General features: G+C 34.5%; 2 protein-coding genes across 2 annotated transcripts in view; both read left to right on the forward strand.

Moving 5' to 3' along the window:
* Smp_003280 (hypothetical protein) overlaps nucleotides 1-5,160 on the forward strand; it is a gene marked incomplete at both ends in the record, with an annotated part of 46,093 nt that extends 40,933 nt beyond the window's left edge. The window contains one exon of the mRNA XM_018793155.1: nucleotides 4,735-5,160. Within this exon, the coding sequence (XP_018647695.1) occupies nucleotides 4,735-5,160 (426 nt within the window). The remainder of the gene's footprint in view (nucleotides 1-4,734) is intronic.
* Nucleotides 5,161-16,117: 10,957 nt separating this feature from the next.
* The window catches only part of Smp_123880 (hypothetical protein), an 11,798-nt gene continuing 11,095 nt past the window's right edge, over nucleotides 16,118-16,820 (forward strand). The window contains exon 1 of the mRNA XM_018793156.1: nucleotides 16,118-16,157. Within this exon, the coding sequence (XP_018647696.1) occupies nucleotides 16,155-16,157 (3 nt within the window). The 5' untranslated portion in view covers nucleotides 16,118-16,154. The remainder of the gene's footprint in view (nucleotides 16,158-16,820) is intronic.

Consider the following 16,820-nt stretch of genomic DNA (forward strand, 5'->3'; position numbering starts at 1 on the left):
TCATCATCATCATCATCATCATCATCCATCATCATCATATATATATATATATATATATATATATATATAGTTTAATAGTTGAATTCATGAGTCGATCTACGCTAAACCATCAATGAAAACCTGGAAGCACTGGATGGACTTCTCGTACGAGTGTGAGACTCCTCAACAGAGCGCATTCACAATACGGCACTCAAAACTCAGACTCAGGACTCTCGGTCTCACGTGCACACATGCTAAACCTCTAAACCATTATAAACGGACTTCAACGGTTTTAATGTCTAACCTCAATCGATCCACAATCCATCGATCATCATCAAATGTTATTGAATAGAAACAAACCAAGTCAATGTACAATGTATAATTCAACAAACATAATCACTCACATTCAATTGACTTATTACAACAAGAAATATAATTATAAGGAAACCAAGCAAAGTTATTCCAGTTTGAAATATCATCAAAGTTGGGGAATTTTTTGACTTTGAATGGAATTGTCTCACAATGAGTGTGATTTTGAGTATTTTTTAAATGTAGATTGTCTCACAATGAGTGTGATTTTGAGTATTCCTTTTATGGAGATATTCCAAATAATGCTATTATGAACTGACTACTTTTTGAAGATAATGAAATATTTTGATGATTGCTGTTTTTTCCTGTACTTTCGGTTTTGAGTGCTAACTCCTGATCTCTAGATCACTGAGCCTCTAGATCACTACTATATATGTTTACCTTCACTCGATTGATGATATTGCTCATCTATCTTCAATTGTTTTCAGTGATTACCTTCTTCACACCCGAGATGGTTAAACTTCACTGGTGACGTATCCCAATTAGAACTTCCAGGAATCGAATCTTGAAGTTTACCCCTAATGACCAAGTGATTAGTACCAACAAATGATTTTGTGGAGAATGCAAACTTTTTATAGTTTAAATTATGATCTGATCTCATCTAGACCGCCATTGAAAACCAGGAACTACTGGGTTATGTATGGGGATAGCTGAGAAGTCCCACACTAGGACGAAACAACTGTTCAGTACTTCCAAATTTCCAAAGGTGGTCTACCTAAGATTTAAACTCTGAAAACTCTGCAATTTACTCAAACACTCCCATATTGACAATTAATTATTTTCACAATTAAAATCATGAGTCGATCCAAGCTAGACTACCATTGAAAACCTAGATACTTTCAAGTGTCAAACGATTATTGCAATAATATCAATTCTACAACGATCTATCAATCTTTGGTTTCCGTTGATAAGTGATTTTATTTCCGATTAATTTTAATTTACAAGGAAGTTGCATTTTAGAGTAAATTTTGTGATTTAACAGACGTTGCTATAATTTTCAATTATTTTTCGATGTGCAGTTCATATGTTTTCTATTTTGTAATCTCTTCCATTTATGAAGAATAACTTTTCATAATGTCAATGATTATTTGCATTTACCTTTGTAAAAAGATGATGGGAAATGATTTTTTTCCTCGTATAATGGTATACACCGTTGATAGGATTTAGTACACAAACTGTTTGTAGTCATATGGTTTAATGTTACGTTAACTTATTATCAACATTTAAGACTTTATAGCACTCCAGTAGTTTATAATAGACTACCTAACTATCCAATAGACATGGAATTGAGTAGGTCTTAAATTGAAAAAATATTGGAGATTGTAGGGAGAACAAAAGTTGAGTAATGAACAAGTATATCTTTGATTTATCTGTATATCTGATAGGCCTCTAACCAGCACTTTCATTCAACCCTGTCGCGGACAGTCCTTTCAAGTTGCTATCCAAACTTTTTATGTCTGTTTCCAATTCCTGACTCATTGTGTTCTTCGGTCCTCCTCTTTTCCGTTCCCCTTCAGGATTTAAAGTTAGCACTTGCTTCATGATGTAGTCTGGTGATATCTTCAATATATTTCCTATCCACTTCCATCATCTTTCTTGATTCCCTCACCCCTCAAATTGAAGTTCATCTGTTCTCTCCCACAATAGGTTGTTTCTGATGGTATCCTACCAACGGATATTGAGTATGTTGAGTGTGCAATTTTTTATAAATACTTGTATATTTTTGATGATGGTCGTAGTAGTTGTTCACGTTTCATCTCGGTACAGTGGGACTGTGTTGACGTTTGTATTGAAATTGTGACTTTGATATTGGTTGATAGTTGTTTTGAATTCTATATTTTCTGCTAATTTCAAAGGTGGACGTCTACTGAATTTTTCTTCCGGTTCAGCAACTCTGTTGAAAACCTTTCCGGGTGCCTATAGTAATGTGATTCCTCTACATTTCCCACCTTTGTTCAGATCTACCTTCTTTGGTATTTTGGTGGGGTATCGTTCTTTCCAGTCTGTGAGAGGCACTTGTTTCTCCTCTCCAACCTTCCTGAAAAGAACGTGAAGTATGTTCGCAGTTACTTCTATGTCTGCCGGTATATTATCATATCCTACTGATTTCCAACTCTTGCTTTGTCTGGTGGCTGTCTTGATGTGTTCGGTCGTTGGTCGAGCGACATCTATAGAAAGGTCTGTGTGTGGTGCTTCTATATCCGGTGAACTTTCTTTACATTTAATAATCTCATCTTTTGTGTATTAAGCTATTTTATTTTAAATTTTTAAAACGATACAGTATATTAGTTTTCCTAAGGATAATAATAGCAGCATAAAATATTGGAAAATTTTTCTGTTCAGTAATAGTGTAAGTGTTTAGCGATAATTCGCCGAAAATGAAACCTCTTATAATCTGATTTTGAAGCGCTAGTGATCTTCATATTTCGACCAGAAACGATTGAACCAATCACTGTACAGTGGTAAATAGACTCTCGTAAAACATTGTTATTAGTAAATCACAGACTGTAATGAGTGTATGAGATTATCTTTTCTAGCTAATGCTAAACAGCATTTAAAGCATATCAGCTGTCATTTCTGTCCAGATCTTCTATAGATAAATATTCTCATTAGTTTATACATCTTTAATCCCAAATGAATTATCTAAACAAATGACCAAATTCAGGGTAAATGAGTATCTTAAAATTAAAGCATATGCACTCAAGACTGTTAGCATAGCAAAACTGTTATTATAGAAATAAATCAGTATGCAATATAAACTTGAGTAAGTTTATTTCCGTAAGAAATATCTAGCTGATGTGGTGTGCATTCCTGAGGAATCTTATATTAGAACGAAACATCTGTCTAGAATTCTTCGGTCTTCAATAGTCCCCAGATTGAAATTAATCTGTGATGAATATAACTTACAAATGTAATTTGAGTAAGTTACTGCTGTAATGTTGATTAAAGAATATTTTGATACATTTGATGAATATTGTCTAATTGATTATTACTCTGAAGAAAAAATTTTATGAGGATTCTTTCTTATGTAAATCAAAAGAAAATCTATAGTTATGTTAATTCGTGTAGTCAAAAAAAAGAACAACAGAGTTTTGTAATATATGAGGATAATCATACTTTTTACTACGCTTCAAAGAAAGCCTTTTCTAGCATTTCTGAGCATTTTTTTTCATTAAGTGAGTGAGCCCCCGATAGAAAACCTTCATTTTCACTACGGAGTTCATTCTAATTATCTGAAGCTATCTGAATAAATTGTCTATAAACATAAAATAGAAGTACATTTTAGATTGCTAAATGATTAAATCAAATAAAATGAAAGTCAGAGCTTGAAATGAACTCTTCGGTTAAAACTATCCTCTTATTATTAATGTTCACCCTGTTAACTAGAAGAAACAAATAGGTCGAAAATACTTAATACCTTAAATATATTGACCAAAGGAAAACAGATTGGCTACAAATTCATAAACTGATATCAAATCTCTATGGCCCCCGAATGCCCTAGTCTGCTCTCACTAACAAAATGCTCTCACATCCCACTCATGTATAGCCTCTACCAGGGAAGTCCTACTCACTGCCTTCCCGCGGCGGGGGGTGTTGTTTGTGAAATTGAGAGGACGAAAAGCAAATATCCGGCGCTTTAACCGGGTTGGTGGTGTTGGGATGATTCTGAAAATTTCTCGCAATAGACATGACAAGCTCAGGAAATACTAAGAAGCATTTTATCCAATCAGCGTTTCATTAGAAGTTTTGCTAGAAACATCACGAAAATGAAAATTCATAAGTAGAGGTTCTGATTGGCTGACTACTACACTGTTACCATGCTTAGTAGTATTCCAGAATTCTCAGGACTTCTAAAATACTATAAAAACCCTATATTTTCTGTACATAAATGAACCTTTGGAGTAGAGTGCTTCTCATATATTTTGCACCTTTTCTCTCGTGTTCGAGTCGCTGTGTAGTTCTAGCTTGGGGGGGGGTACGAGACTAACTTAGAATCCGAGTATAGTGTTCAATCAACAAGACTTACCAGGTGGACACGGAAAGTTCACCTAGGGAATTGGAAAACCCTGATTCTAAACCAATGGTGTACATAGTCACCGGCTACCATGGGACTGCATCTCCTGACGTTGCTTCACTGCCTTGTGGATCTGACCTTTTTGTGAAAGGCCACGGTTGTGGCCCTTTAAGAAAACCACCTGATTCAGTTCGGGCACTCAGGCAGTGTCACAGCCCTTACACAAGTCAAATCAGATTTGTGTGGCACATATGTATTTGGTGCACCTTTGTACCAATATTAATGCGTTTAAATAAATAAATAATCTCTATGTAATTTAATCATAGATATAATTTAAATAATTATTATAATTTTAATTTTATTTTATTTAGGTTTGGTTTCAAAATGCTCGAGCTAAATTTCGTCGAAATACAAATAATCAAATCTATACAGATCGATTAAAACAAAAAGAAATCAATTCAATTAATCAATATTCTACATCATCACCACTACCACCACCAATATCAACATCAACAACACAAAATATTAATAATAATCCCAATATAATCAATAAATCATTATATCCATGTTTAACTGAATATGATTATAAAGATGAAGAAAAAATTGATAATTTCTATATAAAATCAATCAATTCAGATTATAATCATTATTTAAATGTTTCATTAAATTCAAATAATGAATCAATAATCAATAATAATAATTTAATACAATCCAATAATATTCAATCGAATTTAATAATATGTACAACCAATAATATTACATCATATACTGATAATTTATCACAATCAGTTCGATAATATAGATATATATAATCTATTTTGGGAAACATTATTTATTTACTTACTTACTTAATTACTTACGCCTGTTACCCCTCATGGAGGAGCATAGGCCGCCCATCAGCATTCTCCATCCAACTCTGTCCTAGACAATCCTTTCCAGTTCTTTCCACTTATTATTCATTCTTTTCATATCTAATTCTATTTCCCGTCGTGGTGTTTTTTTTTAGCCTTCCTCTTTTCCACTTCCTTTCCGGATTCCAAGTTACGGGCTTGCCTTGCAATGCACATTGATGATTTCCTTAATGTATATCCTATTCACTTCCAACGTCATTTCCTAATTTCCTTTTCAGCTGGAAGCTATTTTGTCCTCTATTTTGGGAAACATTCCATTTCTCTATTATATAACAGGTTAATTAATTTATCATATATTACATAATAACATTCATACATATCATTCCTTTATCAGAAAAAAAGGAAGAAAACAAAACATACCAAATGTTTAAGAATTGTCATAGATTATTTATTTACATCATTTAATGAATAACAATAATCATAATAATTCGATTTTCTTTTATCTCTTGACTTATGTCCTTTAGAGTGATACGATATATATATATATATGTAGTATGGTATCCAGTTTTACAAGAATTATTGCATAATTGTATTTTATGCATATTCATTATATAAATCGTAATAAATCTTATCTTTTCATTTGTTTCCCTTGATATCACTGTTCTATGTGTTGTTGTTGTTTCCTTCTTCCTCTTCTTCTTCTTCTTCATCCTCGTCGTCTTCTTCTTCCACTTCTTTTCTTTTCGTTCATCATGATTTTTCATCATAATCTGAAATTATTTCTTTATATAAATTCAATAATTCAAAATTATAAATAATTGAAATAAAAGGGCGCCAAAATTTTTTAAATAATAATAATAATATTATTATTATTCTATAAATAAAATTTTAATAAATATATTCATGTAATTTATTTGTTATTAAATTTAATTGAAAAAAATAATAATAATTTCTTTTATTTAATTACAAATTGATTTTCATTTTAATTATTATCAAATATTAAATTTATAATAAGTTACCAATGAATTCTTGATTATTATTACTATTAATTTAAGATAGATAGTGAGTAGTATGACATTTTATAAGACAATTATTTGATATATATATATTTATCATTTATTTAAACAAATAAATAATGGTACAAGGAAGCACTAGATATATATACGCCGCACAAATCTTATTTCATTTGTGTGAGGGCTGCGATACTGCCCGAGTGCCCAAACTGAAGTAGGTGGTTTTCTGAGGTGACCACACCCTGACCCTTTGACCTAAAGATCTGATCCAAAAGGCGGTGAAGCATCGTGAGGAGATGCAGTAATGATCTATGTTATACTTCGAAAAATTTATCAAGTCTTGATGATTTCATGATTACTATTGTTGATTTAAAGGATTAAGTTTATTTCTGAACTTTTCAATGTTTCGTAATATAACGTATATGGCACTTTTGATCAATCATTATGTTCATTTAATAGGTGAGTGGTGCATATAAATGTGCCACTTCTTTATCAAAGAATCTATTCCAATCTAATGGAGTTATCTATAATTGTCTGGTATGAACGTTTCCGTTGAAGCATATTCTGATATCCAGGAGGAAATGACATTATCAGTGAAAATTACACTCTACTCTGAAATACTCATCTATAAAATAAACGAAAAAAACTGGTCGGAAGAGTCTAGAAAGGAACATTGAGAATAGCCTAGAATGAATAAATGTTTTAATGACTGCATTTTCACAGATATATCTGGCTGAAATTTAGTTCAAGTGTCTAGAATTATACAACTTCATGTGTCCCTAAATATTTATGTAGTAATAATTCTTTTTGTAGGCATCATTACCAAGTTTTGATTTGATAATTTTGAATAAATTGAGCATCGGGTAGATTGTTATAAATAAATTAATATATTTGTAATATCCCAATGAGTAGAAAAATTAGATTTTCTGACGTTTCGTGACTCAGTGTAAGCCACTTCTTCAGAGTCACCACATATAACAATAACCCAGAAAATTGTTAGCATAATATATGAGTTAAATAGTTATCAGTAAAGAAATCAGTCTGTAGTGTCAATGATTCACAGGTTAGAAGTATCGGTATGTTGTCACGGTTCTAATATACGTTAAATATAACTAACGAACTCGACACATTTTAATGATTAATTAGCTAGATACACCTTCTTCAGGAACATCAGGAGAAGTTCAAAACTTTGTTTTTGAATTATCTATAAACTTCTAGTTCAATTATTCTGCTAGTCTTTCTGTTAATGATGCAGATTACACGATGATAATTCTAATAACAACTGCACTACCATATACAACACCTCTTCTTGCTTCTAACCTCTCAACATGGCCACTTAAAAAGACTAATCTTGTTAAGAAGATCTATTGGACGAGATTAAGAAGATTATCAAATACATATTCAATCCAATTCAATTACTTAACAATTTCGTGATTATTAATTACAGAGTTTTATTAATTGAACAATTGTTACCAAGTATAAAATCATTTTATAGTTGATATCATGAGTCAATTGAAGCTAGACCACCGTGGAGAACCTGGAAGCATTAGACGGCCGTTTCGTCTCATTGTGCGATTCCTCAGTAGTGCGCATCCATGATTCGGGTTTTCCATGGTGGTCTAGCTTTAATTGAATCATGATTTTAACTACATATAAAAATTGCTAAAAATCTCCACAAAAACCATCTTAATCTATTTATTAGAAAATAATTGATATGTATTGTTTGTTCGAATCTTTCCATTGATATTTATGATAACAACTGATCAGTCTCTTTTGGTATATGTGCATCCTTTAAGGATTGCCTCAATATTACCAGTAAGTCATAAGCATTATAAAGAGAGATGAATGGTGGATAGCAGTGGAATCCAGGAAATGGGTTTCGTTCTATTTGCGACTTGTTAACTAGATGTACCTACAAGCTCAGAGTTGATGTTCACTCCAAGAATTAAACTCAGTATTATACGCTACAAACTCAATCAATTTATCTACTTAGCTAGTGAGTCTATATAGCTTCTAGCTTGTGCAGTTTTAAAGGTCAATTAAAAATTCAAACAATGCATGTGAAATAAAATCCCCCCATTTCATAAGCCAGTGGCTATCTGTATACAGTAGCCTAGTAGATAATACAATAGTGTTTTAAGCGAAAAATGTCTGATTCAAGTCCAAGAGTGAACATTAAGTCTGGGTTTGTAGGTACACCCAGTTGACGAGTCACAAATAGGACGAAACGCTAGCTTTAGGTTCCACTGCTAGCCTAAATCTATTTGGGGAAATAGTTATGTTAAATATTCCACACTACTTACACATTAAAAACAGTATAATTTTCAAAACATTTCTGTTTTCATCACGCATTATTTTGAAGTTGGATATTACAAAGGAAATGATCCATTCTCATTTAATTTATATGAATTATAGATGAATTGTTATACAGTACCGTGGTATCTAAATTATGAAGTAGAAATTTTGCAGTAACTAAAGGTTTGGATACTTTCACCTCGTTGTTCTGTATTTTATTACTATTGAACCAAACCCAGGACCGGTTTATTTTATATCTGTGTAACCTGTAAATTAACCTGCTATCTTTATCTAATATTTGGTTGTATCGATTATTTTCATGATATGCTACTCTTCCTAGACTTACTGTATGTTTTCTAAGCTTAATTACATTTCGCTTTTATACCGTTAGTTAATCCTTACCCTTTTAAATACCTCCAGCTATTAAGCTCAACTTGTATGCTCTTTTATGAAAAATGAACACTATTCCTTCAGTATATACATTTTTAGCTTCAGAACTTTCGTAAATAACACATACATATCACAGTTTATCATAATCCTAACTGTTCTGTCCTGCTATGTGTATTATATCAATAATTTTTGTGGCTTGTGATGTAGACTGATATCACATATCATAGTTACCAAACAAAATTCTAATTCTAATTTACCAGTACGACACGTCTACTAGTTCTGTGAGGTTATATGAACTAGGAATAAACATGATGACGAAATCAAATGATTATAATACTAGACTACGTAATGTGAATGATAACAATAGACTTAATAAGTTAGTAACGAATGATAATGTGAATGCAGTAAGTTCAATAAGATGTTTATGTTACAATAATTAAGAGTCATTAAAGGTAATAGGGGTGTAAATAAATAAATGAAGTGATATCATGGACAATTATGAATAAAATCATGACTATATGAGACATGGGTAAAGGGAGAAATGCAACGAAAATAATACAAATAATAATAACAGTAATGATAATATTATTAATATTAATAATAATAATAGACTAAGGCCAAGGTAAAGATAACGATAACACGTATTGCTTTTGTACGCATAGTTCTGGCTTGAGCTCATGGATGGTAAGAGCTTCTGCTATTTTAAGGAGCTGAATACGAAGAAATCTAGTTGGATTTGTACGAATCGTATACACGACCTTAAAATCGACCTGTGGATCAGTAGAATGATTAGAGTCGATTAGATGTTCAAGGATGGAACTTCTAACTGCTTTACTATCACCCGTGTAGAAATACACTGAAACATGTTTCTGTATCCGAGTTGAAAACAAGCGCCCAAGTATATGCATATATAACGGTTTCAGACATGACTTTGTAAAGTACTTTTGAAATGAAATCGGGTGTTTGATTTAAACACGATGGATTAACCCAATTATTTACTTACTTACTTACTTACGCCTGTTACTCCCAATGGAGCATAGGCCGCCGACCAGCTTTCTCCAACCCACTCTGTCCTGGGCCTTCTTTTCTAGTTCTATCCAGTTCTTGTTCATTCTTCTCATGTCTGTCTCTATTTCTCCGCGTAATGTGTTCTTTGGTCTTCCTCTTTTCCTTTGACCTTCAGGACTCCATGTGAGGGCTTGTCTTGAGACGCAGTTGGGTGATTTTCTCAATATGTATCCTACCCACTTCCAGCGCTTCTTCCTGATTTCTTCCTCTGCTGGAATCTGGTTTCTTGTCTCCCACAGTAACTTGTTGCTGATTGTGTCTGGCCATCTGATCCGAAGTATCTTGCGTAGACAGCTGTTAATAAATACTTGTATCTTCTGGATAATGGCTTTCGTAGTTCTCCACGTCTCGGCCCCATACAGTAGAACTGTCTTCACATTTGTATTGAAAATTCTAACCTTGGTGTTGGTTGACAACTGTTTTGAGCTCCAGATGTTTTTCAGTTGTAGGTATGCTGCTCCTGTTTTGCCGATCCGCGCCCTCACATCTGCATCTGATCCACCGTGTTCATCAATGATGCTGCCCAGATATGTAAAGGTTTCCACATCTTCCAAAGCTTCTCCGTCAGGTGTAATTTGATTGGTGCATATTGTATTTTATCGGAGAGTCTTGCTTTTCTCTTTGTTTATATTGAGACCTACTGCTGCTGAGGCTGCTGCTGCTACACTGGTCGTTTTCTGCTGCATTTGTTGTTGCGTTTGTGATAGAAGAGCCAGATCATCCGCGAAGTCTAAATCGTCAAGCTGCATCCTGCCTGTCCACTGTATCCCGTGCATTCCTCCAGATGTTGACGTCTTCATTATCCAGTCGATCACCAGGAGAAAGAGAAAGGGTGAGAGTAAGCAACCTTGTCTAACACCGGTCTTTACTTCAAACGAGTCGGTGAGTTGTCCTCCGTGAACGATTTGGCAGTTTAGTCCATCATAGGAGTTCCGTATGATATTGACTATCTTCTCAGGCACGCCGTAGTGTCGAAGAAGCCTCCATAGTGCCGTCCTGTCCACCCTATCAAATGCCTTCTCGTAGTCGATGAAGTTGATGTAGAGTGATGAATTCTATTCGATTGATTGTTCCACAATGATACGTAGAGTTGTGATTTGGTCTGTACACGATCTATCTTTACGAAATCCAGCTTGTTGATCACGAAGTTGGGCGTCCACGGAATCCTTCATCCTGTTTAACAATACTCTGTTGAAGACTTTTCCTGGTATTGAGAGGAGAGTGATGCCCCTGTAGTTGTCGCACTTGCTGAGATCGCCTTTCTTTGGTATCTTGATCAGAAGTCCTTTTTTCCAGTCTGTTGGTACTTGTTCTTCGTTCCAAATCTTACTGAAGAGGATGTGGAGTATCTTGGCAGTTGCTGTTACATTTGCTTTCAGTGCCTCTGCCGGGATGTTGTCTGGTCCCGCTGCTTTGCCGCTTTTGATTTGTCTAATGGCCATGCTGATCTCTTCAATTGTTGGTGGGCCAACATCGATTGGGAGGTCTGTGGGTGCTGCTTCGATGTTGGGTGGGTTCAGTGGAGCTGGCCGATTTAAGAGTTCTTTGAAGTGTTCTACCCACCTGTTTCGTTGTTCTTCAATGTCGGTGATTACTTTGCCTTCCTTGCTTTTCACTGGTCTTTCTGGCTTACGGTAATTTCCAGCAAGTTTCTTCGTTGTATCATACAGTTGTCTCATGTTTCCCTCTCTTGCAGCCTTTTCCGCTGTCATCGCTAAATCTTCCACATATTTACGTTTGTCGGTCCTGATGCTCCTCTTCACTTGCTTGTTTGCCTCTGTGTATTCGGCTTGTGCCTTGGCTTTTTCCGCTCTGGTTCGGCTGATATTGATTGCTGCCTTCTTGTTCCTCCTTTCTTTAATTTTATCCAGTGTACCAACAGTGATCCATTCCTTGTGATGGTGCTTCTTTTGGCCCAGAACCTCCTGACATGTTGAAACGATTGCCTCCTTGATACCTTTCCAGTTGCTCTCCATGGTAGTCCCCTCTCCATTGAGTAGATCATGAAAGGCCTCGAACCTGTTGCTGAGGGCTATGTTGAATTTGTTAAGTTTGTCAGCATCTCGAAGAAAGGCCGTATTAAACTTTTGTGATGTTGTCCGCGCCGTTGTCCAGTGCTTCTTGAGTTTTAGTTTCATCTTGGCGACCAGCAAATGATGATCGGATGCTATACCAGCTCCTCTCCTGGTTCTCACATCCTCCATCGTCCTCCTGAACTTTTTGTTGATACAGATATGGTCGATTTGATTCTGTGTAGTGTGATCTGGTGAAATCCAAGTGGCTTTGTATATGTTTTTGTGTGGGAATATGGTGCCACCTATGACCAGTTTATTGAAGGCACATAGGTTTGCAAATCTCTCACCATTTTCGTTCCTTTCTCCCAGTCCATGTTGTCCCATGACGTCTTCGTATCCAGTGTTGTCCATTCCAACCTTAGCATTGAGATCTCCCATCAGAATTGTCAGGTCCTTGGTTGGGCACTTCTCGAAGATCGACTGCAGCCTATCGTAGAATTGGTCTTTAGCGTCTTCATCGTAGTCGTTGGTCGGCGCATAGCATTGGATGATGCTCATTGTAATGCTCTCTCTCTTTGTTTTGAAGGAGGCTTTGATGATCCTCGGTCCATGAGATTCCCATCCTATAAGTGCATTTTGTGCTTTTCTAGACAGCATCAGTGCCACTCCTTGTGTATGTGGGGCATTTTCTTCTTCATGACCGGAGTATAACAGAAGTTCCCCTGAAGACAGTCGTTGTTGTCCAACCTGCGTCCAATGTGTTTCACTGATTCCAAGCACTTCCAGGTTGTATTTCCTCATTTCCGCAGAAATTTGGAAGACTCTGCCGGTCTCCCACATTGTCTGGACATTCCATGTACCTATAAAAATTGTCGCTCTGGTTGTAAGAAGGTGCATCGGCCTCATGACTTCCGAAGGAACTCGGCTTTCATCATGAGACGTCATAATTATCCCTTCTACTCCTAGGGCAGAGTTTGAATGGTTTGAATGGTTTTTTCTGGTTAGCGTTTTTTTAGCGAGTTGATTTTCTACGGGATGGGGTCGCTAACCCCATGCCCAACCCTCTTCCTTTACCCGGGCTTGGGACCGGCAGTAACCCCCAGAGGAGCTACAGGCGGAGTTAACCCAATTATTGATAATAGTCTAATTTGAACCAGTATGCAAGTGTAGACTGATGCAGTTGGCTTTGATAAACACACCTCATGAAAGAGTGTGTCTCGTTACCTAGTTACTCAATGTGATGTGGTTTAAGTTGAAATTAGAATCTGCTACTTGATATTTGAAAAAGAAGCGTTTTAATTACTCAACTGCTATCTCAGTGACTGATTAACACATGTGCTTTAAATTATTGTATGAAATAAATAAAACGAGGACGTCTCAGCAAATAAAAAACTCCTCTCAGTAAGGGGTTGTAGAGATGTTACACGTTATTCAGACCACGAACTTAGATCGGGTCGGAATCTCAGCAGAGATTTCCTCGATGAAACGTCGTCATTTCTTTCGACGACTCACCAGGTTCTTATAATCTCAGTAGAATCCAGGGAACGCGTTTCATTCAATTCGGGAATCACCAACTGAACGAACCTGCAAGCCAGAGTTGATGTTCATCACGGGACTCAAACCCGGCACCGTTCATTTTACAAATGATCTGTCCAAATCTAATAAAACTAAACTATAGATAATGTTCTACAGTGTATTATTTAACGACTGATCAGTAGAAAATCCTGTCGTGTTCTACACAGTATAAATATATTGTTACTGAGTCGAGAAATAAATAACTTGGGTGTACTATATTTTTCTAGACAACGGTTACATGTTTCTGTAACAACAAGTACTGTAATGAACGGGAACACGGCTGGGAACAACCAGTTTGTTTAATACTAAATTACAGAATATCTTTGTGAAATATGAGAACCATACATTAAATACTTCATTTGTCCATCACATTCAGTATGATTCTTCCAATTCACAATCCTTTTCTATTTCCCTTTCTGTTTTCTTCAACTCGATCTTCTTAGCCTTCTGCCGCCAAGTTTTCCACTTCCGAATGGTGTTACATACTACATATGTCTGCTGACATAAGTAGCGCACACCACATTACTATTTAGATCATCCAACTAATTATTTCCAGGTCAACTCCACCAAGACTTATATTGTACAACCTTCAAAGATTTGAGTTATTAAAAAAAGAAAATGTTTTTCATTTTATTTTGATCTTTGACTTAAAAGATTCACGATAAACAACTTTAAATGACAAAGATTATCAGAACTATGTGAAATATTAGAGCAGTACTTTTAGAACAATCTGATCATACATATACTAATTAAGAACTTAAAAATAAAAGGTCAACTAGACTAGAAATGGAAGATACTAGGAAATAAAGATCATAAAGAAAATAATATGGAAAACAATATGAAATTCACCATGCTGAATGATAAACTAATATTACCAGGGTAGGTTCAAAGTAAGTGCTACGTCCCGATAACAATAATGAATGGTAACTTTTGGGATCCATTTATAGATCAATATTATGCGTATATTTAAATCGTATAATTGTTTAATAACTAAACTATTCATATTCATGTCCCTCTTATCATGAGCTTTATTTGGACCTATGAACTATTATTATACGATTTACCATTCTTGAGTTGTACCCTGTCTATCAATTACTACCTCCCTACATTCACAGCCACATTTGACTAAATCTTATACAAATGTTGTTTCCTATTTTATGGTACCATGTGGTCTCTCTGTTTGGTATATAAACCCATTATGTTTGAAATAAATGATTCATATTGCAGAGGCTGTTATTAGTGTTCTGGACTTAACTGGCTGGACTAGGCGGTAAAGCAGGACCGAAAAGTACTCTAGACTGATCGCATAGGTTTTATACGTCATTGGTCCGATCGATAAATCATTGCTCTCTAATTAGCGGTATTATCACGTTATACATTAACAGGGCACATAAGTCACAAGTGATCACAAATTTAAATTCATAAGAGTCATTGACTTTTGAACTGAGTTATTCTGATATCCACAAGTCAACCGATTAGGCACAATAGGGATAATCATGACCTACAGTTGGAGATGTTGAATTATATCACTTGATGAAACTGGTCATAGTTGTATTTGTCACTTTTTTTGGTCTAATTTTTGAACTTACTGTTGTTTTACATTCTTTCATCTTTCCATTCCCATGTTATACTTTAGTGGGGCATCTAACCACAAGTTATAACAGTAAGAATAAACTGATTTTATATACATATATAAAGTGGTCTAATATATCATATAGTTCTAATAATCTTCATCTTTATATTACTGTAAGGATGGCTCGTTGGTAAACTCTAGGAAGCCTCAAGAAGCTCAGAAAGAGCCGAAGACATTCCATCCAATCACTGCTAGGGGAATATTCTAGAACGTTGACGTGTAGCTTCCCTATTGGATGGACAAGAATGACCCCCTATGTGCCTATTGGTTGTCCGAAATGATGATTTACTCTCAACCAAAAAAACTATAAATACATGAGATTTTTGTACTATATTTGACACTGTTTGGGGAATAAAATTCCTACTTACTAGTCTTCTGTCTTCTCTCTTGCGATGTTGCGGGTTCTATCGTTCAAGTAATCTAGTAGTACGCGGGCATAGTAAGAATCAAAGCTCTAGATATAACAATTACACTGTTTAAATTTATCAAAGAGATTAGTTGTTTTACATCTTAAATGAACTATTCACTATAAAACAAAAAAACAAAAACAATATTTTAGCATCTCTTTACATAATCTATCCATGTGTATTTCTATAATACTATAATACATTGAACATGGAACAAAGTATGATAATATAATATATTAACTATTAACATCATTAAACTAAAGTTTTAGTTTAACCAATAAAAATGTATATTGTCAATAGAAATATGTCTTTATTATAAAAAAAACTAAAAACAAAAAAAAACAAAAACACAAAAAACAAAAAAACAAAAAACCAAAAAATAAAGAACCAAAAAAAAAACAAAAAAGACTTGTAAATTGTTTTTTTTTTAAATTTTTCATAGATATTTTTCGATAGAGTATAAAAATACTCAAAAATCTTAAAAATTATCATTATTATTATTACTATAGAAAACTAGTTAGAAACTATTGTAAAATTTTATAAAATGGTAAGTTTATATGAATGTAGTTGGATTTTATAAATTATTTATATATTTTAATTACTGATTCATATATGTACTGTAGTTTATTTATTCATTCGTTTGTAGTTGATCATTTCAAGTAAACTATTAACTAGGTCCAGGGTTCGAATCTCGCGAGTGCGTGATCGTGGATGCGCACTGCTGAGGAGTTCCATAATAGGATGAAACAGCCGTCCAGTGCTTCCAGGTTTTCCATGGTGGTCTAGCTTAAATTGACTCATGATTTCAACTATGAATAAGTTCTATTTATTAAAAATATTGTTTATGATGAACAATGAAAAATTAAAATAAAGTTAAATAAAATCAGAAGGGATTTTGTGGAGAATTTAGTATTTTCATAGTTGAAATCGTGAGTCAATTGAAGATAGACCACCATGGAAAACCTGGAAGCACTGGACAGCCGTTTCGTCGTGGATTGTTTGAGGTTAGACATTAATACCGTTGGATGCCGGCTCAGTGTCTAGAGGTTAAGTGCTCTAATAGTTTACTTGAAATGATCCACTACAAACGAATGAATAAATAAACTACAGTACATATATGAATCAGTAATTAAATATATAAATAATTTATAAAATCCAACTACATTCATATAAACTTTACATTTTATAAAATTTTACCATAGTTTCTAAC

Source organism: Schistosoma mansoni, chromosome 1, assembly GCF_000237925.1.
Source record: "Schistosoma mansoni strain Puerto Rico chromosome 1, complete genome".
NCBI lineage: Eukaryota > Metazoa > Platyhelminthes > Trematoda > Strigeidida > Schistosomatidae > Schistosoma > Schistosoma mansoni.